General features: G+C 35.7%; 1 protein-coding gene across 10 annotated transcripts in view; it reads left to right on the forward strand.

Moving 5' to 3' along the window:
- The window catches only part of SLIT2 (slit guidance ligand 2), a 260,339-nt gene that overhangs the window by 205,062 nt on the left and 27,911 nt on the right, over positions 1-27,366 (forward strand). For 7 of the 10 annotated variants that reach the window (XM_068188773.1, XM_068188767.1, XM_068188775.1 and 4 more), the window contains 12 exons: positions 1,443-1,586; positions 2,724-2,890; positions 3,662-3,794; positions 8,556-8,624; positions 10,563-10,634; positions 10,850-10,921; positions 12,985-13,056; positions 15,488-15,651; positions 20,686-20,810; positions 20,952-21,049; positions 22,426-22,565; positions 26,351-26,377. In XM_068188773.1, coding sequence (XP_068044874.1) covers positions 1,443-1,586; positions 2,724-2,890; positions 3,662-3,794; positions 8,556-8,624; positions 10,563-10,634; positions 10,850-10,921; positions 12,985-13,056; positions 15,488-15,651; positions 20,686-20,810; positions 20,952-21,049; positions 22,426-22,565; positions 26,351-26,377 — 1,283 coding nt within the window. The remainder of the gene's footprint in view (positions 1-1,442; positions 1,587-2,723; positions 2,891-3,661; positions 3,795-8,555; positions 8,625-10,562; positions 10,635-10,849; positions 10,922-12,984; positions 13,057-15,487; positions 15,652-20,685; positions 20,811-20,951; positions 21,050-22,425; positions 22,566-26,350; positions 26,378-27,366) is intronic. The other 3 variants (XM_068188770.1, XM_068188772.1, XM_068188774.1) reach the window with 1 other exon arrangement.

Genomic DNA, 27,366 nt, shown 5'->3' on the forward strand with positions numbered 1-27,366 from the left:
TTTATTCCTATTTTACTAGAAGCTGTGCATTATACTAATTTATTAGTTATTAATTATGGGTATACTAGGTCCTCTAAAGCAATGAAGCCATGGAGAATGGGTAAACATCCAACTTCAGAAATGGAAATGGGAATAATCATCAAAGTAACAGGATTTTGCATGGGAATTACACATTTTACGTAATGGAGTCTGATTCATTTCAGCTCAACCATTACTGGGAATTTTGCTGGAGGAAGAAATTGTTCTGGTGTGTATTGAAATGTGGGAAATTATTCTCTCCTAAGTAATTTTTTTGTCATTTCAACAGTGAAGGCAAGATTAAAAGCACTATAGCTTGAACTCATTTCATTCTTTCCATGAAGCAGTTTAGTTCTTTCCACTCAAAAAAGATGTTTATACAATCTACAGCATCTTGGCCTTCTTCAGAGAGCCTGTCCTTCTGATCTGCAGACCAGAGCCAAGATTAAATAATCTTTGGGGTTTCAGCTGTCCATAGACATTAGGTATTTTAAATAAATCACATCTACAATTTCTAACCTTGCAGTTAAAGCTGTTAAAATTGTTTAAAGCAGCTAGTCCTAGACAAGAGCAAGGGTGGAAATTACCATCTTTTGGTGGACAGAGAGGAGAGCAACAGACTTCAAAGCTATTAAGTTTTATAGAAATTTGAGAGAATTTAGAATAGCTTAGGATTCTGAAATTTGTACTATCTTAGAGTCATGCTGAGGAGAAATGCTGATTTCATTTGCATGAAATGCTATTGAACGCAGTAGAAGTGGTTTCTAGAATCTCTCCTAAGAAAAATGACGTGAAAGGGACCTCAAGAGGAGGTAAGCTGGTACAAGCCTCTGCTCTATATAAATGGCAGTTCTGGAGTCATCATCCTTGGAAACATGAAGAGAGGGCTGTTGTGTTTTTTTGATTTGGGGAATTTCAATTTCATTTTTTGTCAATTAAAAATTCATAGTTACTGCTTCTGGTATTGAAAGAAAAAGAAAAAAAAAACCTGAACATATAGGGGAAACTAAAGCAGGTTACCCAAACAGGTTGTGGGGTCTCATCTGGAGGTACTCAGAAACCATCTGGACACAATCCTGAATAACTGTCTAGGGAAAAGCTCTAGGGAACCCTGCTTGAGCAGGGTTGCACCAAATGACCTCCAGTGGTCCTTTCCAACCTTATCCATTCTGCGATTCTGTGAATCACCCCTTGCCTCTATGAAACCTCCCCACCCACCCACCTTTGTCTTCCAGCCTGCTCCACACACACTGCACTCAGTCTCTTCAGTGAGGTGACAGGCAGCACAGGGGTCACCGCACAGGTGGTCCGTTCGCTGGCAGCAGCCGCTTTGTAGTCACACATCTTGGCCCTCATTCCAGCAGCCACTCCAGCCCTGATCCCTGCCCAGGCTAAGCTGAAAAACACTGATCCTTCTTTCTCAGGATGCTGAGGAGCAACAGGGTGAGCTGTGTGGGAAATGACAGCTTCACAGGGCTGAGCTCTGTCCGCCTGCTCTCGCTGTATGACAACCAGATCACCACCGTGGCACCCGGCTCCTTCGACACGCTGCATTCGCTCTCTACGCTGTAAGTCACATTCGTCTTCTACCGTAACCATATTTACATCTCTGACCTTTGGGGGGCATTTCCCTTAAAAATTTGATGTGTGATTTTGCAGCACTTAGTAATGTTCAGGGATAAAAGCATTTCATAGAGGCAGTTTTGAGAAATTCTGTTTTCTGGACCATCTTGGGCACATGAAGAGTATGTTTTCATGGTGCTCTTTGATAGATACAGCATTAGACTGGTTTCCAGAAGTGTCTAAAAATGCAGGAAAAGCATCCTGCTCACACCCCTCGTGGAAGCCCACTTATCTAAACCAGGGTAGAAATTCACATTTTGGGTAGGCAGCACACAAGGACAGCTGGTTAGATTACCATGTTGTCTGTCCTTCTGCCCTGTGCCACCCAATTACTAGCTTAAATTTCCTTGGCCTGCTGAGAATCTTCATTCATATGTGTTTTATTGGGAAGCTTCAGTCTCATTTTCTATAAAAAGAAGCATCCTTTTTTTAATTTAAATGTGATATGATTTAAGGGAATTTTAAAGAGTAAGCAAAGCTTCCACTCAGTGCTGGTTGAAGGTACCATCATTCAGGAAAATACTTAATCCCCCTTTTACAAGAAAAGTGACACTTTGCACCCAGTTACTAATTTTGTGTATTAAGGATGACATGTTTATAAATAATGGAATTGTCGATATGTTTGTGCTGAAATTAGGAGATGCCAAAAGTACTGAGGCTTTTAGAAGTAAATTCATTTTTGTAACTGGCATGTAATCAGCTTAGCTGTCACTTCAGATAGGAAATTTATTCTCTGGAGCAAATAAAAGATGGAAATCTTGTGATGATAAATTAATGAAATGCCTGTTGTCAGATTAAAGCTAATAATGTAAAGTACTCAGCCTCCATCTCTATATGGAATTATTGCATTATTGGTACAGAGTGGCTTGACATGAAGTCAGGTCTTGGACAGTTTTAAATTATTTCTAAACAAGTTGTGTCAAGATTCACCACACAGAGCCTAAATTACGACTTTCACCTATGGTTTACACACAATATTGTTTGAAGAACGTTGTCTAAGGTAAGTTTTTTTGAAAATAGAAGTAGAATCCTTAGGATGAAAGGATGTTGTCATCTGAGATAAACTTTCCTGTGGTTCTCAGAAACCTCTTGGCCAATCCCTTCAACTGCAACTGCCACCTTGCATGGCTTGGAGACTGGCTAAGGAAGAAACGCATTGTGACAGGGAACCCTCGCTGCCAAAAACCCTACTTCCTCAAAGAGATTCCGATTCAGGATGTGGCAATTCAGGATTTTACGTGTGATGATGGTAAGGAAATTAATACTTGAACCTTTTATAATTTCAGCTTTCATATAGATAGCTGCATGAATCCCATAGATCCCAAAGTATTGTACTTTAAAGTCCTTCATGCTCAGTTTCTATGTAAGTTTAAAAATTTTCCACCCAATTTTGGATGATCAGCAAGCATGGGCTGTTGTATATATGCCTTCAAAAGTTTTCCTTGCCTATCTTCACTACTGTAACTAATAATTTAGAAATAGTATGAACAAATTGATCAAATGTTGTTGTACAGATGAGAATATTTTCAAACACTTATGCTTCAATCAAGCAGACTTTCAGGTTGCTTTATCAAATAACATGACATGTTATAGCTTGTGGCTTCATTAACTCTTAATTGAAAGAAATGCTGCTATCTTGCATCTCTCACACATACCTCTATTTACTGCATTAGTGGTTTGTCAATTTTCAAGGCTGTATCTTTTTTTAAAGAGACTGTTTTTAATACTTTTTTTAAGTTATTGTCTTTCATTTCAGGATTTATCTTTTCTTTAATGATTTTTCCATCCATATAATATTATTCTTACATAGTAAAACAGCATTGTACTAAGTAAAGCATCACTTGAAATGTAAATTTTTGGAATGATGATTTACATAGATGATGTAATTTTTTCCCTACATTGAGATATTATAATGCTGAAATGTCAGGCTGGCTTGAAGAAAATCCAGGTGGACTATTATTGCTAATACTGAAGAGACATTTATTAGCAATCTTAGCATCTGTTTGTTTTTATTAACCAGGAAATGATGACAATAGCTGCTCTCCCCTGGCCCGCTGCCCTGCAGAATGTACTTGTCTGGACACAGTAGTTCGCTGCAGCAACAAAGGTCTAAAAGCTTTGCCTAAAGGCATCCCAAAAGATGTGACTGAACTGTAAGTGGCATGCTTTTTTTCCCTTTTATAAAAATAAATGTCAGATTTTTATTGTCAGTGTCAAGAATGAGGGGAAAAGAAAATGAAGAACTGAATTGAGTAGATGAGTTGAAATTTGTTAATCCACTGCTTTATAAAGACTTTCACATTATCTTAAAAGACCAGAGGTTAAGTTTGAATTAGCAATGCTTTGTAAGTCCCAAACCACTCTTAAAAACTATCTATTACTGAAAAGCTTTAAAAAGATGTGTGTATAAAATTGTAATCACTCTCAGATTTTATATCCCCAGCACTGAACCATTGTATAAGCGTGTGGATATCATGTTACAAGGGTTAAATTAAGGGCAGCAGTGAATCTGATTAATCTCTGGTCGCTGGTTAAAAAGGAATGAAGTTCAATTACATGGAAAAGCAAAAAGAAAACAATAATATGAATGTGTTTTCATAATGAACATGTTTTTTATATCTCTAAATCTTTTTACGTCTAAATCAAGCACCTTAATCCTCTAAATCAATGGCCTTTGTTGAGGAGTTAAAAACACCTGGACAATGGCTTTATGGTACTAAAGGAGTGAACTAGGAAAGCTGCTCTCCTGGAATTCTTGCACGTTTAATAAGAGTCTTGTAAAGTGGCATCTGGTGTCTGTCTTGGCCACAGTGATCATAAAGCAGTCGAGTTTAAAATCTCTCCTCTCCCTGTTGAGGAGGAAAAGTGCCAGCAAAACTTCAGCTCTGGATATGAGGAGAGCAGACTTCAGGCTGCTCAGGGAACTAGTAAGATGTCCATGGGAAAGGCTTTGGAAGGCACTGAGGTGCATCAGTGCTGGTCACATTTTAAGTACCACCTGTTAAGAGCTAAAGAACAAGCAATTAGAAAATGTCAGAAGCCAAGCAGGTGAGGCAGAAGGCCAGCTCAGCTAAGCAAGGATCTTCTGGAGCTAAGACAGAAATAAAAAGTGTACATCCAGTGGGTGATATGGGAGGAATATAGAGGTGCTTCTTGTTACTGAAGGAAGAAAATTGGCCCATATAGAGCTGAAGATGGCCAGTACTGCTGGGGACAATAGAAAGAGCTTTTTTAAATATCTTAATAGCAAAAGGCAGCCCAGAAATAACACTGGTCCAGTTTTCAATGAATATGGTCACCTCACAAGCAGGGACATAGACAAAGCAGAGATGTTTAATGCTTTCTTCACTTAGGTCTTCAATACCATTGATCGGCTCTGAGAGTCCCAGTGCCCTGAGCTGGAGGACCATGACTTTGAGAATGATTAACTCCAAGCCAAACTTGCACAGGATTTGCTGCTTCTTCTGGCTTTCTCTAAGTCTATGGGGCCTGATGAAATTCATCCAAAAATACTCAAAGAGATGGCTGATGTCATTCCAGGGCCCCAGTCAACTGGAAGCTGGCAAATGTCACAGTTTTTGAGAAGGGCAAGAGGGTTGACCGTGGTAACTACGAACCAGTCACTTTCACTTAAGCGTGAAGTAAAATCATGGTGAAGAAAGGTTCTTCTTCAGAGGGTGGTCAGACACTGGAGCAGGCTCCCCAGGGAAGTGGTAATAGCACCAAGCCTACCGGAGTCCAAGACGTGTTTGGACAATGCTCTCAGGCATATGGTGTTACTCTAGGGGCTGTCCTGAGCAGGGCCAGGTGTTGGACTTCATCCTGAGGTGCATTAGAGAAAAGTCAAAGGAAGTGATCCTCCTTCACTGTTCAACCTTGTGAGGCCACTTCCACAGTATTGTGTTCAATTCTGGTCTCCACAGTTCAAAAAAGACAAGGAGTTACTGGAGAGGGTCCAGTGGAGGCACAAAAGGTGATTAGGGGCTGAGAATCTCTCCTCAGATGAGGAGGGACTGTGGGAGCTGGGCCTGGTTAGTCTGGAGAACACTGAGAGGAGATCTCATCAATACATACGAATATCTCAAAGGCTGGTGTCAATCGAATAGTGCCCAGCAACAGGACAAAGACTAATGGCCATAAACTAAGCCACAAGAAGCTGCAGCTCAACATGAGGAAGAACTTCTTTGTACTGAGGGTGTCAGAGCACTGGAAAAAACTGCCCAGGGAGGTTGTGGAGTCTTCTCTGCAGACATTCAAAATCCACCTGGGTGTGTTCCTGTGTGACCTGCTCTAGGTAACCCTGCCTTGTCAGGGGGTTTGGACTGGATGATCTCCAGAGGTCCCTTGCAGTGATTCTGTGATCCTTCCAACTCAGGATATTCTATGATGCAGAGATTATGATAGTTTTGTGATATTGCAAAAATACTGGTTTTCATAGCATGTCATCTTTTTCATATAAGCAGTTTTATAAAATCTGGCCTATTTTATCAATCTATTGAAACATTTTTTCTATGAGAAAAATTGTGAAGATTGCATTTTATGAAAGATACTATTTGAATACGCAGGGGGACAGTAAAACATATAAAAACAGAGCTTGCTACCTCAGGTATTGTTTGAAGATATTAACTGAGCAGGCTACTCATAAGATCATACGAGCAAACTTTTATGCATTGACAAAGGGAAAATATGAACCTAAAAATTGAGATATTAATTTTTTTTTTATTCTTGATCAAATAGGTCACAATATTGAAAGAAATATAAATTATTTACAGGAAAAAAATGTTGTTACATATGGCAGGTATTTAATAATGTTTCATAACGGCTAGTTAATGTAGTGCTTTTCCAGAAAACAGAACTATGTTTCGTAAGTAACTAATAAATTCTTCTGTTTTACGGTTTGGTATGATATAGAAGATTCTGAGATGTCCACCATTAGTCTGGTGCTTAATAGCATCTGAAAGTCTTTAGCCATTGATAAATTGAAATTTTTAAGACCTCAAATTAGCACACAGGTATATAAACCTATAACTTCATTATGCTTTGAGTTTAGTGGCTTTTTTTTTTTTTTCCTTGAAAGAGAAGATTATTTTCTTGAATGCAGCCTGGCATAAATACAATTTGGCAATATAAGGTCATCAATGCAATGTAAAACAAAGCAGCTAAAGAGAGATACTTTTGGAATTGCAAGCAGAACCCTGTGACTGAAAATTCATTTGTGTACAATGTTGTATGCTTTAGTGTCTAAGGATGCAATTTAGCATATTTTTCAAAAGAATAATGGCGGTGGTTCCTGCTAACAGTTGCACACTGATTAATTCCTCTTGCTGTTTAGCATGCATGGCTCTTCTAAGATGTACTCTTCATGTATTTTATAAAATATCTTAATAGTTGCTTTATTTGAACTAGAAGGAATTTTTATCAGGCAAGTGGATACTTGTGGCACTTCAGTTCTAATGAAGCTTAATAATATAACCTAATGTATCTTTTGATAAAAGAATTTCCTCAGAATACTTACTTCTTCAAAAATCTTAAAAGTTTGAGTTTCTTTTTTTACATAAGCCCATGCTCTATTCACCACCATTATCATAGTGTAAGTATAAAGCTTGTTGAGAAACATTTGGGACTTGGCAAGCAGCCCTAGAAAGTCCAAAGAAAAAAAAAAAGGAAGGAAGGAAGAAAGAAAGACAGCTTTTGATTAGATGCAGATAGGTTTTTTTGTGAAGTTTACCTGTGTTTCAGCTTATCCATTTAGTCAAGACTGAAGTTCCAAAGATGCTACAGCATACATAAAGAAATTAAGCCCAAAACAAAACTAAAAATGTCTCCATCAAAGACTGCTCTTAGCTCAAGCATGTTGCAAGTATTTGGACAGCAAAAATATCTTCTTTGTATAGGGATAATGAGGGTGTAGTTTCCACTTGGGTTCCAGGAAAAATAAGTAATACCACCATCAGCAAAGTCATTTTCCCCAGCTGAGAAACTGATGACCTTTAATCTTCTTGCCACTATCTGCTTCATTTCAAACCATCAGGTAAATTCAGCACTTCCTATAATCTCTAAACTACTTGCCCTGGTTACATGGAGAACCCCTCCACTTTGTTATGTCTGGCTGCACCCTGGAAGCTTTTTAGGCAAGGCTTGTTACCTTCCTCTGTCTGTAATGCCGGTGCCGGTACAGTTTGATAGCTCTGAACCCATTAACTCTAAGGATGAGAAGGTCTCTTATTGAGAATTATGAGCATGGAAGAAGGGTGAGCAATATAATACAGGAGCTGTGAACCTACTGAGAGGGGGGAAAAAATCTAACTTTTCTGGGGAAGGGTAATTGATTACTGTCTTCAGTCACTAACATACTTCACAGGAATAGGACTGTAGCATGGTATACTGATGTATCATGAAATTTACAGGGATAAATTAAGAAAGGTGACCTTAACCACAGGCATGACAAATCAATTTGCTGTTAGAGCTAAAACCAGACCTTGCTGTTTGTAGTGTAAAGGACTACCTCTGCAATGCCAGACTGTTTCTTTTTATGATAGCTAAAAAGCCACACTTAATGTGATTTGCGGAAGTGAGATTTACCTTTCCTCTGTAGATGTGTGGGAAATGGAGATGATAAAGACCTCATTTTGCAGAGTCATTTTGAAATAGTAGAAACTATAATGCATGAGATGGTTTTTATTATGTTACTTCATAATATGCATTATATATGATACAGTAGCATTTGCATCTTAGGCTACAAATCCTCAATTGTATCTCTAAATAGCAAAATTTGTCAGCAAATTTTCTTATAAAATGGAAGAGTGTGCATTCATTTGCTATTAACTTTCCTGTTGGATTCTGAGATTAGTGGATGAAGATGCTCCTATTTTAATTAAATACATAATGCTCTTTGTTTCATTTTTCTGGTTTAGTTATTTGGATGGAAATCAGTTTACCCTTGTTCCAAAAGAACTTTCCAACTACAAGCATTTGACACTCATGTAAGTAGTCTTAAAGCAATGTTCTCTACTAGAATTAAAAGCTAAACAAAATACCTTACTCAATTATGCCTGAATTTATTTGTAAGAAAAAGCTTATAAAATGTATCATGTCTTTCAGAAAATACCCAACCATATTTTATAACTGAGGATATTTTTATTCTACTTATCACATCCTACATATAATATACTTAGTCGCCTTTTATGAGCATGGGTATTTTATTCCAGTGATTACATCACAAAATAACAAAGCAAAAATTATAGTTAACCTCAAAAGAGACATAAGGTCTTTTAAAGTCAGGGTAATTGTTTCTCCCACAGTATATGGTTTTCATGACCCAAGGAAAGAGCTTGTTTAAAATGCCTTGCTGCCAACTGTATTGCTGACTCACTATGTGATTTTAGGCAAAACAGTAGTTACTCTAAAATTTATTACCTTTACCTCATGGATGGTTTGAATATGATTTCTGTACCTTTTAAGTGTACAGTGAGGAAAAACAGGAAGACTGGAGATGTGAATGACTGTAATCCCAGCTGTAATTTCATGGTCTTTGTTAGGATTATAAAAATTTATGCCAGCTGAGGCTGAACTCTGTTACATTCTGAAAGCACTTTGTGGTTTCATTATAATCAGAATGAAAAGTGGAGGGGAGTAACAGAATCCCTTAAATTTCATTTTTCACTGGGTTTAGCACAATTCAAAAACAAGAACTTGATTTCCTTTATTTACCTCATGTAAGACAAAAGAAGTCACAGTCACAAATTTTTTAAAACCCATACTTTCAAAGCTTTTTGTATTTTTCAAATAATATCAGGCAAAAAACTCTTGCAATATTTTCAAGTCCATCCTGTGTAGAACTTGTAGGAAATCTTTGTGAATAGTTTAGGGAAGTTATGAATTGATGAATCGTAAATAGAATGCAAATGAGTATTAATAGTCTCCATTTATGAGACCTGCAGGACACATTATTTTAAAGTCTTCTGTGCATTTACTCATACTGCTGTTATGTGGTTGAGAATGTTCCTCACCTGTGTTTGGAAAAAGAAATCTCTGTGCATAATCCTGTGGTCAAAAAGAGAAGTCTCCTGAGTTCCAGATTAACAAAGAAAGTTGTTTATTTTTATATTTTTCTTTCTCTTTTGAATGTATTTCTCTATTATAGTTGCCTAATATGTTCATTATGAGTCAGTCATCTTTAATGCTTTCATGAAAATTTCAAGTGGGAAAATACGTATATTGCATAGCTAGTCAATAGTGCTCTTATGTTAATATATCAAGGTTCCCTCAAAAAACAAAGGCAGGATTTCACCACAAAATACATGAAACAATACTGAAATAGTCAACATAATATAAGAAGTAAGAATAAAGAACAGACAGTATTCACATGTAATGCAGCATCTTTGAAGCTAGCAGCATACCACTACAGCTTCCATCATAATTGTGTTTAAGATGTTTTCATTAGAATTTTGAACAAAGAAGACATTAAGGCTTTTCCTGTAAATCTAAGTTCTTTATAATAATAGCTCTGGGCTTTGATGTCTTCATCATGTAAGTGTTAAGTAGAGTATTAAATGATATTTACTTAGGTGTCATTAGGGACATGACTAGAATGAATTCCACTTTAAAACATTACTTTCATTTTTGTGCTTGAGTTCATGAAGGATTGCATTATTAACTTGGTAGCATGATGAACATTGCTTTTGTATTAGAAAGCATTGCGCTGCTTTTTCATCTGTGTTGAAATGGAAATGCTTTTTATTCATCAAGCTAAATGCTTGCTGGGCTTGTATTTGGCATGTGAAAATAAAAAGAGGTGCTGCTTTAAATATTATATCAATGATAATACTACTTCTACTAATGAAAATGTGTCTGTTTAACTTACAGTGTTTTGGGACTGGGGCAGTCATTTTAAGGTCTGAATTTCTGAATTTATTTTTTAGAGATTTAAGTAACAACAGAATCAGCACTCTTTCTAATCAGAGCTTCAGCAACATGACTCAGCTGCTTACCTTGTAAGTTTAACAGTGACTCTTTGGAAGCATTACAGTGTGGGTTTTTGTCTTGGAAAGAAAGGGTGTTTTGTTGATATTAAAACTTGCTTGGTTTGGAGGCTGAAAAATAACTTGTTTCCTAACTAGCTACGCGTGCAAAAGCTGATTTTGGTCATGCTCTGCATAGTTTACTGAATAACTGATTCACTTTCTGACAGCATTTTGTATATTTTCAGAATTCTTAGTTACAACCGCCTAAGATGTATTCCTGCACGGACTTTTGATGGGTTGAAATCACTTAGGTTGTTGTAAGTATTATTTTTTAATCACTGCTATTTTCCAAAATTTTTATTTGTGTACAGAAGATAGCAGAACCATAGGAAGTTAGCAGATTATAAAACCTATCAAATACTTCAGAGGTGATAATTATGTAGCCTTAAAAATCTAAGACATGCACTTTTTACTTTTCTGATTTTTAATGTCAGCTGTATTTCTTTTTTTGAGTTATGTTCTTCCTTGTTGTAAGCATTAAAGTCTAGCAAAAATCCATATGCATAAATTCCTTCAGTATATACCGGGGGGGTTGTAGTTGGATTTTGAATATTTTTATTCCAACAGTACATTTCTTTGTTTATTTTATTTAATGTAGGACTATTTCTATAGCCATGATGTCATGATTAAGTATTGAAAATCAATAACTTTACTTTTTGGTTGCAAGAAAACTTTCCATTTTACCACTAGGAAAAATTGGTTGACAGGGCACAAAAATGGACACAGGAAAATAAAGAACAGTCAGTCTCATTTACAGTTTCAGTTTGTCATTAAGAAGAAAGCCTGCAAAAATTTCTTTTCAAAAGTCCACAGTAGAACATGTAATTTTTGCCTCCACTGTGTCATTTTAAACCATTTAAATACTTGGTTGGACTAAATACCTAAAGCATGGCGTTATTCAAGTGTGCTTTCATAACTTCAGTTTTTCCATAACAATGTGGATAATTTCAAGAACTGTAATTCTATATGTGTTAGATATTCATGTAAATGAATTAATTTATACAAAAGGAGAAATACTTTTCACAGAATCGCAGAATGAGCTGAGTTGAAAGGGACCCACAAGGATCATTGAGTCCAATTCCTGGCCCTGCACAGCATCATCCCCAAGAGCCACACCATGTGCCTGAAAGCATTGCCCAAATGCTTCTTGAGCTCCATCAGACTTGGTGCTGTGACCCTTGGGGAGCCTATTCCAGTGCCCAACCACCTTCTGGTGTTTGGGTAAAGAATCTTTTCCTAATATCCAATCTCAACCTCTCCTAACTCAGCTTCATTCCCTTGGGTGCTGTCACTGGTCACCAGAGAGAAGAGATCAGTGCTTGCCCCTTCTCTTCCTCTCATGAGGAAATTACAGACTGCAATGAGGTCTCCCCTCAGTCTCCTCCAGGCTGAAAAGATCAAGTGACCTCAGCCCCTGCTCATAGAGCTTCCTCTAAAAGCCCTTCACACCACCACCATTAGTCTTCTTTTGGCACTCTGTACTAGCTTTCCATCTTTTTTATACTGTGGCACCCAAAACTGCAATTTTCAAGGTGAGGCTGCCCCAGCTCAGAGCAGAGCAGGACAATCCCCTCCCTTGCCCAGCTGGCCATGCTGTGCCTGATTCCCCCCAGGGCAGGGCTGGCCCAGCTGGCTGCCAGGGCACTGCTGGCTCATGTTCAACTTCCCACTGACCAGGATGCCCAGGTGCCTAGGGCATCCCATTCCTCAGTTTGAACCTGCATCCAGGATTTCCCCATGCCAGGTGCAGATTCCAGCACCTGCCCTTGTTGAACTTCATGTGGTTGCTGAAACCAGCAGCTTTTCTACAAAAGAAATATCACTATTCCCAGTAGTGATGCCTAATGAAGTCTTTCATTTTATATCTCTACTATCAAATTTGGACAAAAATGTTAATACTTTTAGTAACAGTCAATGTCTGTATGTTCTATGAATCCATGAAAGATTAAAAAGATCATATGAACATAATTAATGCAAATTTCAGGGAGATGCTGAAAAAATCAGAAACTCTTCTGCTATCTGCTATCTCTAACTCAAATGATTACTTTGTATAACTGTGCCTACTTTTATTTTTCAGTTTTAAAATAATTACATTCCTTGTATTTCTTATGAAAACCCAGGGTGAAAAAAATCAAACGACAAGTAGGCTGCCAGTTAGAGCTTACAAAAAAAAATGAAACCACAAACAGTTGGAAACACTGAGGAACTAGAAGAAAAAAATATGTGAAAAGCTGAATACTGTTGAAAGAACATGAAATTTGCCAAGTTAATCTGATGATTTTTTATGCATTGATATTTTTGTGTTTCTTTTCTCTTTAAGGTCTTTACATGGCAATGATATTTCTGTTGTTCCTGAAGGAGCCTTTAATGATCTTTCAGCATTATCACACCTGTGAGTATTCAGCTGCTATACTGTATTTTTTTTTATTATGCTTAGCCAATTTCATAGAGCCAAACAAAGACATAATGCGAAGAAGTTCTCTGGAAGAAGCTTGTGCTTGTGTAGAGAATGGCCACTGGCCAGAGAGCTGGCAGCAGTTCAGCAGAAAAATCCTGGGCCTGCTGCTTGGGCTGCAAGTTGAACTTGTCTGCCCTGTGTCCTTATGGCAATGAAGACTAAAGCCACTCTGAGCTAAATTTGAAAGTGAGCAGCCAGGGGACTGAGGATACTGATCACTCTTTTCTGCTTGGCCCTCCTAGGGCCACAGCTGGACTATGGGTCCAGTTTCTCCCTTACAAAGCAGATGTTTGTGAACTACAGCAAATCGAGCATAGGGGCAAGCAGGATTGGGAGGTGGCTAGATCATATGAGCTGTAAGGAGAAGCTACAGTAACTCGGCTTATTCAGCCTGAAGAAAGGGATGCCAAGGAGAGACCTCAAACTCTTCAAGTCTCTAAAGATTACAGCAGGGATGGAGACTCAGAGGTGCACAGTGAAGAATGAGAGTAAAGCATCAAAACCTGCAACAAGGGAAATTCAATTGAACATAATGAAAAATTCTTCACTGTGAAGATGATTCAGCCAGGTTGTCCAAAGAAGCAGGAGAATCTCCATACCTGGAGATTTTCAGAGCTCAGTTGGAAACAGCCCTGAGCAACCCTGACTGCCAAAGGTAGTCCTGCTTTGTGTAGGAGGTGAGAATAGATGAAAATTATTCTATGATTCTGTCAGTGTCTTGTTAAATTGACACTAAACACATCAAATCTGATTTCAAAACATAATATGAGGCAATAGTTTTCCAGTTTTTAATTTTCATTGGGAACCTGCATTAGAACAAGCTACCTTCTGCTAACCTTGTGGTGTTTATGGATTAGTAAGACTTTGAGGAGTATGTTGACTAGTGTTTTTAGATATATCTGGAGGCTTAAGTTTCTGAATAGCAGAAGTTGTTAAAAACTTAATTATCTGTTTCTCATTCAGTACTGGACATTTACATTTAACTCTCAGAAATTTCATACTGATTAAGATTTCAGTCATTGATAATTCATTCAAATGCTACTATTTAACCAATTTATCTGCATGAAATATCAGTAAAACTTAGATAGATTTGACTGGGTTTTTTCTTAATGGATACCAGTTATCCTTGTTAATGTTTTGATTTTAGCAGAACAATTGTGTTAGTTCAGGCTGACATCCACTTTTGCAAATACAGAATGGACAAATTCTAGGTGTTTCTGCTTGCATGGGAAGTTCCTTTTTTTACTGCTCTGACTTAAGCCTGACTGAACCAATATGTATATTTTCTTGAGTACAGCTTGAATATATTAAAAAGTTAATATAAGAGAGCTCAGTGGGGCAGAAAAGTGTTTCAGCTCTGGTAGTTCCTACTGCCTTTGCTTGCCAAAGACTTTCTTGTATCTCTTGAAGACCCATTGATACTTTCCTGTGGAAAGTGTTGAAACTTCTGGAGAAGGAGGATGTTCTAATACAGCCATCTGATAGTGCTTGCACATGTTGAGATTATCTGTTAAAAATTCCATGATTACTGTATTTCTTGAAAGGAACATGAGTACATCTTTACAGAATAGCACAAGGCTTCAATCCTCCAAATTAATTACACAACGTCTCATTATTTTCAGAGTTTTAAGAGTACTTCCAGTTCCTAGCAGAAAAAATAAACACTTAAAAATCTGTTACAGAAATTAATTCTGAAAATCTCTAGCAATTTTTTTTAATAAAAAAAAATCACAAGGGTCATCATTTAAAGAAATGGATTTGCTTTCATAATGAAGCAATTCTTATGTAACTACCATAAAGCTAGGATAATTTATTTATTTACTTGTGCAGCAGAAAACTCTTACAGAATTCTGCACGTATTTGTGAGTTCAGTGAGACAGCTCCAAAAAGGAAATAATTAAATCCAATTTGGCAGCTTAGCAACAGATGGTTTGTACTTGCCTGAGAGCCATAAACTGAAAAGGAAAAATATCAGGGCAGAATTCTGTGGAATTTTCTTGACTGCTCCAGAAGAAATACTTTATTCTTGTTATCTTGTTAAATTGCCCAGTATCAGTTTCATTCTGCTGATGCAGCTGATCTTCACCGTTACAAACCAACAGTGAAACAGAGCTAGTTGCTATTAGCTCACCAAAGTTCCCACATAGTGCTGTTAAGAATATCTACATTTCTGGACTATGTTTCTACTAAAACTATCACTTCTTGATCTAGAACCCAAATCCAAACTCTTAGTGCTGTAACAGGCATTTTTGTCATGGGAGAGCAGGTTTCTGTTTTGAATGGTTTTTGCCACTCGTTTTCTAGCTTTTTTAAAAAGCAGCCATTTAAAACTTGACTCCCTTTTTTATTTGTCTTTTTTCCATAGGGCCATTGGCGCAAATCCTCTTTATTGTGATTGTAATATGCAGTGGTTATCTGACTGGGTAAAATCAGAATACAAAGAACCTGGTATTGCACGTTGTGCTGGTCCTGGAGAAATGGCAGATAAACTTCTTCTCACAACTCCTTCTAAGAAATTTACTTGCCAAGGTACTGTTGTTTTTTTTTTTCTCTTCAAAGTGTCAATGTTTAATTTTTACAAATAACTGAGCTGTGAATTAAGAGTCTTTTGTACTCAAAACACATTTATTATAGCATCTTAATGACTCAGCCTTGTCATTGTTATTACTCATGCTTAAGGATATAGCCATTGTTTCCATTCAGGAAATGTATTTATTTTAAAGATTTTAATTCCTATCTCTTTTAAAATTAGTAGAGAAAAAAGTCTTTGGGCTTGTAGTACAGTATTCCTCATGATGTGCATAGTACATCAAAGTACAGGATGTACACAGGTACCTTCTACTGCCTCAGTCATGAATAGAGTTTAAACATCTACACTTCCCTCAGCATTTTTTCCTGCAAGCTGTTCACCATAAAAACTGTAACTACATCAGTAATCCTTGCAGTCTGCTATTAAATGTATAACATGTCTCTGATATTTCAGAAGAAAGCACAAATCAAACCAGACCAAAAACAAAACGAGATAAAGGTAGATAAAGGAATGTGATAACCACTACAGAGGTCTTGATCTAAAATGTTGCTAAACAGGAAGTGTCTCAGGGCATTTCACTCCATGTTGGTACCAGTGTTGCTGGCATTTATTTTGAAACTTATATTATTGTCTGTTAATTCCTAGGTTCTTTTTCTGAATTGTACTATTACTTTTTAGAAAAGTACCCTTTTACTTACATCAAGCAAGGACTTGGCTTGTTTACTGTTAAATCTTTCTCTTCCACTGAATTATCCCATCTTAAATGTTTTGAAAACACAGAAGGCTTCTACTGTAGCTTTATTTTTCATGGTCTGCATTTAAAAACATTGAAACTCCAATTTAAAAAAAAATATGTGTTCTTATATTTGTAAGCCATTACTAAATTCATTGTGATTTCTGAGGCATCAGATGAATATGATCTTTAGTCTTGTAGAAGTAACTTATTCCCAGTGTCTAGGTAATCTTGAAGCTGTTTTGGCTTACTCATCTTTTAATGTATCTTCAAAGGTGAACTTTATTCCTTTGTCATTTTGTTCTTTAAAAAGCAAAGCAGTGGAACTTTGTCAGAGTTTGTCTTATCCAAAATTATTCTTGAATGCATGTTTAATCTATTCAGTCTTTTCTCTTTAGACTTCCTCTCAAAAAGGGGTTTTTTTTGTATATAAATACCACTGAAAGCCATCTTGTTACTTGTGATGCCAGTGAAATTTTTTCCCTCTGAATCCTTCTTGAAGCAGTACATCTCTGAGATCATGCCAGTTCATTGCATATGACACACATCCGTTGCAAAGTCTCTTAGCCTCATTTTAGATAGGGCATTTGCTGGCCAGTCTGATAATTTTCTTTACCAGTATCAACTAAACAGTATTGCAGATATGCTGTTGTAGGGATACAAGTGGAAGAATATTTGCATGGATTTGAGGAACCTGTTTAGTTATTTTCCAGCTTTGTCAGTTTTACAAACTGTATCACATTTGTCTACAATCATTGTTATGTTTCTGTCAGACAATCCAGAAATTATATCTTACTCCCTCTTGCCCATCAGAGAAGATCCTTTATATTATTGTGCAGGGTAAGAGCTGTGTATTTGTTTCACTTCCAAGAATGGAGATCTGGTGTTATGGATACTTTTGAAAGAAAGTAATTTTCCTGCCACTGCCACTGTCCTATGAAGATGCTCATAATTACAGATTGCAAATCAGCAGCTTTTCAATGACATGATGGCTCTGTAAGGCATTTTGAGTCTGTTGATCAAAGATAAGTAATTTTATCTTTTGCTTAAAAGGGAACTGCTGAATAATAGAAATTAGGAAGATGCTATGTTCCTATTATAACCAAAATTTTTGTCTATGAATAAAAGGGCTGTTTTCAGAATATCTGTTGATGGTCTCCTACTGTATATGCATTTATAGGAGAAGAGTAATGTGTAATTCCCTCTTACCACTATCCATGCATTCAACTGATAATGAATTGGGTGCTTGAATTTTACCTACATAATGAATAGTTCCCAGTGAAAATGGCATTTTACAATGAGGTCTCATCTCAGTCGTAAAGCTTGACAAAATCACTTTACCTTACTCTAATTTTATGAATTCTTTTACTGCAGGAATTGGCCATTAATATTTTTGTCTTCCAGTTATTTTTCTACCTATGTGGGAGGGTTTTTTCTTTCCTTTTTTAAATGTAGCTTCTAACAGCTTCCCAGTGTTTTACTTTTACCTCTTTATCATCCTTGCCCTGCTTCTAGAGATTCCAGGGCCTTGTGGTTTTCTGATACCAGGTAAGGCTGTAAGTAGATCTGGAATGGGTGATCTGCTTAAGAACAGACCTTCTGACCTTCCTTTTGTGTACCTTGAGCAGACTTCTTTCCTAAGACACGCATGCGTACTGTTCGTTTTCCCCTGTGATGAATTGACAGATGATTGTTCATGATACATCATTAGTATACTGTATGAGCAGTTTTTTTAATTCAAAAGTCTGGGTTTAAAATCTGAGTTATCTAACTGAAATTATTACTTCCATTGCATTGTACTAAAATTGGTGATTTCATTAGCAGTGTAAATACTGCTTTAGAGGCCATATGCAAGAGAGGTGTCAAAAAATGTCAGACCTCAAAGTTTTTCCTGCAACAGATTTCTTTAGAAGCTGGTTTGAGATCGTTTGTGTCATGGTTTTTCTTAAAACATCTCAGCTACATGTATATATCTATGTCTATAAAGTACTGTTAGTTTTTCTCTGTTTACAAAAGAATATTTTTTCTCAGGGTTTACTCAAAAACACAGATGTTTACAATTTGAAAAACTAAACTAACCAAAAGGTTATAAACCAAATTCTTTTTCATATACAAATCTTTTAACACATGCAAGGAGGAAGAATAAAAGAACAGTATAGTGAAAATGAAAATAGGTTCCAAAACTACCTTTACATTTTTTTATCTTACAACTGAAGAATGATAAACCAAAATATTAATTAATATTGGGCACTGCATATATATTCATTTGAAATAAATAAAGTACAAAATCTGATAATGTTGCTTACCCTCTTGTTGAGACTTGGGATCCCATTTTCTGTCTCTGTTTTGGAAGTGAAATTTAGAGTGCTAATCCATTTGGGAACAAAAGCTTAATTACTGAATGTTTTTTAATTTGTGCCAATTAATTAGCATTTTATTGCATGAAAAGTTGAAAAAAAGATATAATATTCAGATAAATAGAAGGAAGGATTGACTCCCAGGCTACAGCACAGTATTACAAATTTTTATGTATAGAACCTCTTAATATACTCAATAATCAGCAGTAGTCTAGAGTACAGTCAGGACTTTCTAGATGTTGATTCTATGATGTTTGTTTCAACTTTTCTGCCTCTCCTGTGTGCTGATCTAACAGATACTTTGGCCAGGTATAGATTTCTCTTTCAAAATAATGTAATGAATAGGAAAAAAAATTAATAGCCATAAAGATTATGGCTTTGGCAATAAGCACATTATCACATATTACCGTGTTCTATTTGCAAGATGTGACACAGAAGGATACCAGCAACTGCAGATTGAAAAAAAAAAATTAAAAGGTCACCCACTCTTTGTCTAACACTCCCTGCTGAATCCTTACAATCACATGGCTTCCTTCCAGGCCAGCGCCTTTACAATTAATGTGAGATTAATTTGCAGAGAAAAACAAGAAAGTTATGCAATCTAAGTTTAAAAATAGAATAAAGCCCTATATCTAAGCAAAGCCCTTTTTAGGTTTGAAAACTCTGCAGTTTGGCTCATTTTCTGTAAAACCTGTTACAGAGCAATCAGGCATTTGCTCTAGTAGGCACCAGGAGTTGTTTTTTTTTTTTTTTTTCCATTTAGAAGAAATCACTGTTTGTTTCTTCAAAGGTGCAGTTCATCTGTGGATAACTGGAGCTTTCTTTTAGTAGGGGAAATCTGAAATCAAACTGAAGGCATTGTCCTCAGGCCATAGAGCTGGTGATATAGAATGTATCTTCATTCTCTTAATAGGCATTTGACAAAGTCACCCATTTTCTCTTACAGGAATCAAACTTCACTAAATTATGAAAATTAATCATTATTCATACACAGGTGTTTTCAAACTTTTAACAGGTAACCGGTGATTTCTTCAGTTGTTTGACAAAAAAAAAAAAGGTTCCTAACTTGAAAATTCACCAAAAATGGCTGTAAAACCGGGGAACTACAGTAAAAATAAAAACCTAAAAAATAACTGTATAACAGAGATAAGACTTGTCCAAGTCAAAGCTCAAGTCTGGGTTCTGAAATTTAGGGTTTTGTCAATTTCCATTTCTGATTTCTTTCATTATAATCATTAATAGAAGAAGCTAGACTGCAAGCATGGATTGCATTCTTCACTTGCTCATAGGTTTGAGGTACAGTCTACATGATTTGTGGGCTCAACTAACAGTATTGCACAGAGCTATGGCTGACCCATAAGGAAGAAAGACACAGTATAGAGCTTTTTATGATGAGATAGCCTGGGCAATGCAATTTACATTACAGTTTGCAGATGTTCAAAGAATTTGCAGGTAATTTTACCATTTCATTTTGCCATCTATGTGATCCTGCAGATAAAAAATATGTTACAGCAAAAATGCATTTAAAGTATTCTCAGTAACGCCATCATGGGAAGGATTGAAAACTATGACAGCCCACTTTCTCTCTGGCAATTCCTACTACATATTAAAACAAAAGCTGAAATTGTATTCTTCATTTTGTTAATACAAAGGAAAGGTAATTATAATGGATCAAAACTTTACAGCTTTCACAGGCTAGAGATATGGGAATCATATGGTGTCAGCCTTTAACAAAAACTAAAAAGTGATACTTAAATCAAAAATCCAATCCCATTTTTATCTGGTCACATCAAAAGAATGAAGGACAATTCAGTATTTCATTAATATAGAAACATCATAAAGTCAAAAATATACATTTTATAATTTAAAGCAACACGTCAGATAGATCTGTCCAATGTAAATAATAGTTGCTTGTTTCTGACTGACCAATATGTATTTTTAAGGGCCCGTGGATGTTAATATTCTTGCAAAGTGTAATCCCTGTTTATCAAATCCATGTAAAAATGATGGAACCTGCAATAATGATCCAGTTGACTTCTACAGATGTACATGCCCATATGGTTTCAAGGTAGGTATTGCATGAAGAGGAAAAAAATTTACTGAAATGTAAGCTTATCCTTAAAAACCTTTAAGTATTTTTTGTCTCCCTTCCACTAGTGTCTGTATTTTCTTCTTACATTATAACTGTTGTTCCCTTGTATAATTGTAGGGCCAAGACTGTGATATTCCCATTCATGCTTGCATTAGTAACCCGTGCCACCATGGTGGAACTTGTCATCTGAAAGAAGGAGAAAAAGATGGTTTCTGGTAGGTTTTTTAATTGTAATAATAGGATGAAAAACTACTGAGATTTTTATGGTAATGTTGATGTTAATCTTCAGGTTTGCTGGTAAGAGCACCACAAAGGCAGATTTTAGCACTTTGGATGTTTTCAGAACATGTTGCCATCCTTGGAAAGCTTCTAGAGCTTTGAATCTGTTAAAAACAGTAACAAATTACTGTGATTTGTTGAGGCATATGAGGTCAAGACAGCATAGTATTGACTCCATTATGTTAATTAATAGCTAGCTAGATCCCTGCTGAAAAAATCTCATCATTCATCTGTTGTTGTGTGTATTACTTCAACAGACAGCATGTAAATGATAAAATGTAAATCCCAGTGAAACAGAAAATTAATGATTCATTTGCAACTCACTATGCCAGCAGATAAACATGCTGTGAGCATTTTTAATCTTGAGTTATTTAATCACACAGTACAATTACTCCAGATGTACTTCATGAATTATGAAATAAAGTTCTTTATCGTTCTTATGTGAGATTATTAGTCATTTAATAATCTACACCTCAAGCTTGTTAGAAATGACACTTCACAAAGATACAATTCATTATCCTGCAATTCGTTATGACATTATTCTTACTTTTAATCCAAATTCTGCCCAAGGATTAAATAGTCTTCTATTAAAAATTAAGTGTATACATCTTAATACTATGCCTCAAGAATTTAAATTGACATCGTCATGCCTTAGAATTTGATCTTTTTCATTTATTTGTTTGATCACTACATATTTTGAAAATCAAAGCAATCTCATAGTGAACGCTTCAGAAATTATAGGTAGTGCAAATTACATGAAAATATATTTTACATTTACTATCTGTTTTGATGTATTTGTTTTGCAGAAACATGATTAAAAGCAAAAAAATAAATTACTGCTTTGTAGAATTTATGCAGGCTTTGGTTTTTTATATGAAGGCATGTACATTAAAGAGAGTTTTAGATTGGTGCATTTAACTAAATGATTGTGGAAAACTACTATTACATACTAATCACTGATTCCACAATATTTTCCATGTATTTAACTTTAAAAAAACAAAACAATCACTTTCCGTAAGAAATATAATCTCACAGTGTAAATGAAGAATGCTTTTTAAAAGGAATGCTCCATGATTTAATTTAGCAGGGTCCTTAAACTAAAGACTAAGATATGACTTCAGAAGCATTTTTCTGTAATTTAAAACACAAAAACTACTTTGAGATTGTTTGATAAAAGGGCTTTTTACATTATATCAACCATGTTCTGTTGTGGAATATTATAATTCCAATGTAATTCTGTTAATTACAGAAATACTTGTCTGGACTCCTCACCTAAACTGTCCATGTGGTTATTTGGTTTTCTGTATTGCAGGTGCACTTGTGCAGATGGATTTGAAGGTGAAAACTGTGAAGTAAATGTTGATGACTGTGAAGACAATGACTGTGAAAACAATTCTACTTGTGTGGATGGAATTAATAACTATACTTGCCTTTGTCCACCTGAATATACAGGTAGGAGTATAAGAGAAAGCACAGGTAATTCAAGAATTCCTAGCAGAATAGTAATATTTTCCACTTTGCAGGTGTATTAGTAGTTACTCTGCAACTGACTTAATACCAGGTGTCCCTCCATTTTTTTTTCTCCTGTATGGTTTGTCGTCAAAACTAGATTTAATGTCCACTTATTATTTTTTTTTTTTTTTAGTTTTGAAATTACAGCATTTTTGTATTTAAAATGTTATTCAAAATGTGCCCCTCCTTACTGTTTGCCTAGACACCCCAGTGGAGGACTGGAGGACCTCTGTAGCTGTAGAAATCTGAAAAATATTCTGCTTTTCTCCTTAATCCTCATTTTACTATAAAGAATTTGTCTGTGCTGTTGGGGAACTGTATTTGGCACCCCTGGATGCTGTCCTGTACTTCTCTAGAAATATTAATACCGAGTGTGATGCTTCCTGCACAGAATAAAAAGACAAGTGTCTTTTGTTTCTGTCAGTTGACAGCCAAGCCAAAGCACATCCTTCTCTTTGTGCCAGAGGATCTCTTGCTTGCTGTCACGGTCTCTGTGGAAATGGAGGATAGTTGGAACAGCAGCACGGAGGAAGTAGGATCTGTTGTTTGCATTGATATTTTTTATGGCACTTCTAATTAGACAGATCTATTTTCTATCAGATAGTTGACCACTAGAAGAACATAGTGTTTGAATTCATTATGATTTGAAATGCATAAAAATAAATGTAAGATCCACCATAATTTGGGAATTAATTCTACTCAATCATCCTATATATTTACTTTAATCAATCAAAGTTGAGCTCTGGGAAACTGTAAGGAGGGGTAAATGCATGAATTAATTTTATTTATTGAAAACCCAGCTAACTCCTTTCTCATCTAAAATGTTTCCATCACTAGTTCTACAGACTGTTGCTCTCGTATTTCAGGGTATTCAAATTTAAAGTCAGTATTTAAATATTGGGAATGCACAACGAATGAAGATGTTAAAACACAAGTATAAGAAATACAGCTTCATTATCTCATAGAGGTATTCATCCAGCATTTATTCTGGCTAAATTTTTGGTAGAAATTCCCCTATGCAGGATAAGCTACAGTATCTAAAGCAATACAAAAGCCAAAAATCCATTAAACAATATGTGGATGATCCATATGTGGAAGGACAGACATAATCTTCTTGTAAGAGAAAATACTGTTTTGCCAAGTACCAGTACCTTAATACCTAAGTGCAACTGACAATTCAAGCCTTGGAAAGGAATAATAGGTAAAAGCCTCAGTAAGTAGAAAAAGCAGTTCTACAATTAATATTTCAGGTATACATGAGTCAAGTTCAGCTCCCCTGGGACCAATTGCTGTCTCCTTTAAGAATGGGATCAGGTATTCTCTTGTGTAGGCTGGAAGAATGCAAAGCAAGGTCACGTCAGTCCAGCATTGCTCTTCAGTGGCTTCATGCTAAGAGGTTTCATATACCTATTACATAGTAAATAGTTCACTTGCAAGTGAATTCCTCCTCTGCAGCTTTGCAGGTGTTTTTACCTGTGTTGCTCATTTCTACATTTTCAACCTTACTTTAGGTGCCTTTAACTATTAGCATCTGGTTGTTGGATTCACAGTATGCCATGGGAAGGACTGCTTTTTATTAAATATTCATAAAGTGGATACAAAGAATTGTCTGTATGCCCTAGCCTAAAACTTTAATTAAGTGTGCTTGTTGCATTTTTGGAGTATTGTAAATGAAATGTAAATTTGAAATTTACAGTTGAAATACAAATTGAAGCATTTCTTTATATACATCTATGGATAGAGGATAAAGGAGAGAATAAACATTGATAAAATTTTTTATGTTTGTATTGCAGTTGTGCTTCTTTAGTCAAAGAGATGCATTTTTTTTCATATCTGTGCATAATTTTACCATAATCATACAATGAGTTTTACAGATACAAGGCCTGCCATATCTACTGAAGTCAGTAAAACACTTGTAGATGAGTCTTCTCACCAGCTCTAAAAGAAATCAAAACAATTATTTCTAATCAGTAAGTTTAAGCCTCCAGTTAAAAACTGTTGAGAATTTACTCATCAGACTTTTTCAACACTTTTTTTTTTAAATGCATCACTAGAGCCTCTACTCATTTTATAGTAGTTGTTGCAAAAATTTAGGTTTTCCATTACACAGAGTAAAGTACAGAATTCTATAATATACTGTCTACCATACAAAGCATCTAAGAATAGAACACAATGTGTGAGATCTGTAGTGATTTTTGAAATTACTTTTAAGGTGAAAATGTAAAACATTGAGCTAGCCAAGGGGTTCTCATATCTGTCATCCACAGTCTTGCATAATAAATAACCTTCGGTATTGAGAATTAGACTGAAAGCAGTCTGGGCACATCAGGATATCAAAAGGGTAATGTTCAGAACATAAAGTAATTGTACAGTTGCCTCAAGTGTGTATGAGGTATCAAATAATTTGTAGAACTTTTCTTTTTCTCTGGCCTATGACCTGAGCTGAAAGATAAATAACAGAATCCCTGTCAAGTATGTATAGAGTCATTTCCTTGGGGAACTTTGTAAACATTTGGATTTTGATATTTGTTCTAACAGGTTAAAATCAGATATGCATATTTCTAATGTTTGCTTTTTATGAAAGGATTTTTCACTAAATGAATTCATTTCCTGATTTAACAATCAGGAAAACAGGCTATATATTTGTATTCAGAATGTACAAAGACTTTTAAATTCAGAGGTATTGATCTCTAGCTCAGAAAGTCCCTGAGCCATAAGTGACACAGTGTATATACTAGGAAAATATTACTGCAGGCTTGTCCTGAACTCTTTTCATTAGGTTGAAAATACTCTCAATTGTCCTTGTTCAACATGTCACAACATATATATACTCAACATGGAATTGCACCAGCCTAGAATATTTTCCTGGGTGAATGATTCCCTGCAAATATGCTTTACATTTCAGCAGCACAGTATAAGGAAGAAATCACCTGAAACATGCTGGTATGAAATGTAAATCATTCTTCTATAAAGTCTTATTTTTATGTGGAGAGTTTGTTAGAATCCAAAATGAACTGCAAAGAATGTTGCAGTGTAAAACCTAACAATCTCCTTTTGTCTTTTCTAACAATCCCTTGAAAATCAACACTTCTCAACTATATGGTGTTGACTTAAAAACAAGCAATTAGAAAGCTTATTGTGTTGTTGCATAAGAACCAGGAATCTGTTTTGCTCTGCCTCAGTTAAGTTTTACAGCAACCACAGTTACAAGTGGAAAGACAAAGAATGGTATTTGCACTAGCTTTCTTAAGATCACAGACTGTAACTGTGCCACAACAGTAAGCAAATGGAATCAACAGACATTCAGGGTTTCTGATGGAACCTGGAGAAATAAAACATTTAAAATACCTCACTATGTCCTGCACTCTTTAATCTTGCTATTCTCTTAACATTACCATCTCCTTTATTTTAACCCCAGTCTAGTAAACTTCAGGTCATTTTATGTACATTCTATAGATTACAGATAATCATTTCTCTTGCTCATTGTCATCAGTCATTAGATCACAGAACCAACTGATCCAGAAGTAAAACCCCTCTTACACCACTGGTGGCATGTACTTCTTATCTTTCTGTTTGTTTTGTTCTGCTGGAGGTGAGACTTTGAAGCTTGCTTCGTTTGCTATATCAACCTCTCTGCTGCTATAGTTGTGCATTAGCTGAATGTGCTATGCTGTTGTATTACAATGTAAAAAGTCTCTTGTCTCTTCTGTCTTTGTCACTGCAAGCTGCTAATCTGAATGAAGTGGAAAAAGGTCAGTTGTCTTTTAAGCCTATTTTCACTTACCTTGGTTTCTCGCTTTCCTTTTCTTAAAGGTGCATGGATTTCAGTTATTACAAATGACCAAATTGTATATAGGTATCACTTAGAAAGCTCACTGCAAATCCTGAAATTAGGCACTTGGCTGTTGCTGTGAATACATGTCAAAAGAATGTTGTCGAAGATGTAGATCACTGTGCAGGAGTACTTTAATACTGCATTCAATGTCTTTTCTTTCAGATGTATTAAAAACGTCTGCAGACATTGATATAGGACTGAAAAAAAGCTTACATTATTGTGTTCTGAAATCCTTATACTTCTCACCTTAAAGCCATCCCTTGGTTCAATGCTAATGTATTCTCTGTCCTGCAGTACTGTTCTGCTTTAGTATTTTCAATAGATTGTATTTCTAGAAAATATGCTGGAGTATCAAATGGCAATCATCTTGCTCCTCATTTCTGTGGCTTCTTATTTGCTGTAAATATCTAAAGAAACTGAAATGACCATATTAATCTGGGGCTATGGTAGAAGAAAGGTAATATTGAAAAGATTTATGACAATAACTTTGGGTGTTTGATTTTTAATTTTTTTTAAAGTTTCTGCTTAGCACCTATCACACTAACAGAGATAAACCATCTTCTCTGCAATCTGATCATATATGCAGTCTGAGACCTAGCATAATCAATGGCAGCATGTTCATAAAATTACATATTTAAAAGCAAATGAATAATTTTGTGGTATATTTGCCATTAATTTGATAAATATATTTTCAGGTTTTGAAGCAATATAATATATTATATATAGTAATAAATGTATGTTCATTATCCATGAAATCACATGTTGAGCAAGACTGCAGTTATATAATCTATGTTGCTTAATAACATCTATGTTGATTAATTTAGATATCTGATGAATAATTCCTACAACTTAAAATCATAGTGTAAATTTTCTCTGTAACTGAAGCAGAGTATAAGACATTTTCAG

Source organism: Anomalospiza imberbis, chromosome 4 (genome assembly GCF_031753505.1).
Source record: "Anomalospiza imberbis isolate Cuckoo-Finch-1a 21T00152 chromosome 4, ASM3175350v1, whole genome shotgun sequence".
NCBI classification, from domain to species: Eukaryota; Metazoa; Chordata; class Aves; order Passeriformes; family Viduidae; genus Anomalospiza; species Anomalospiza imberbis.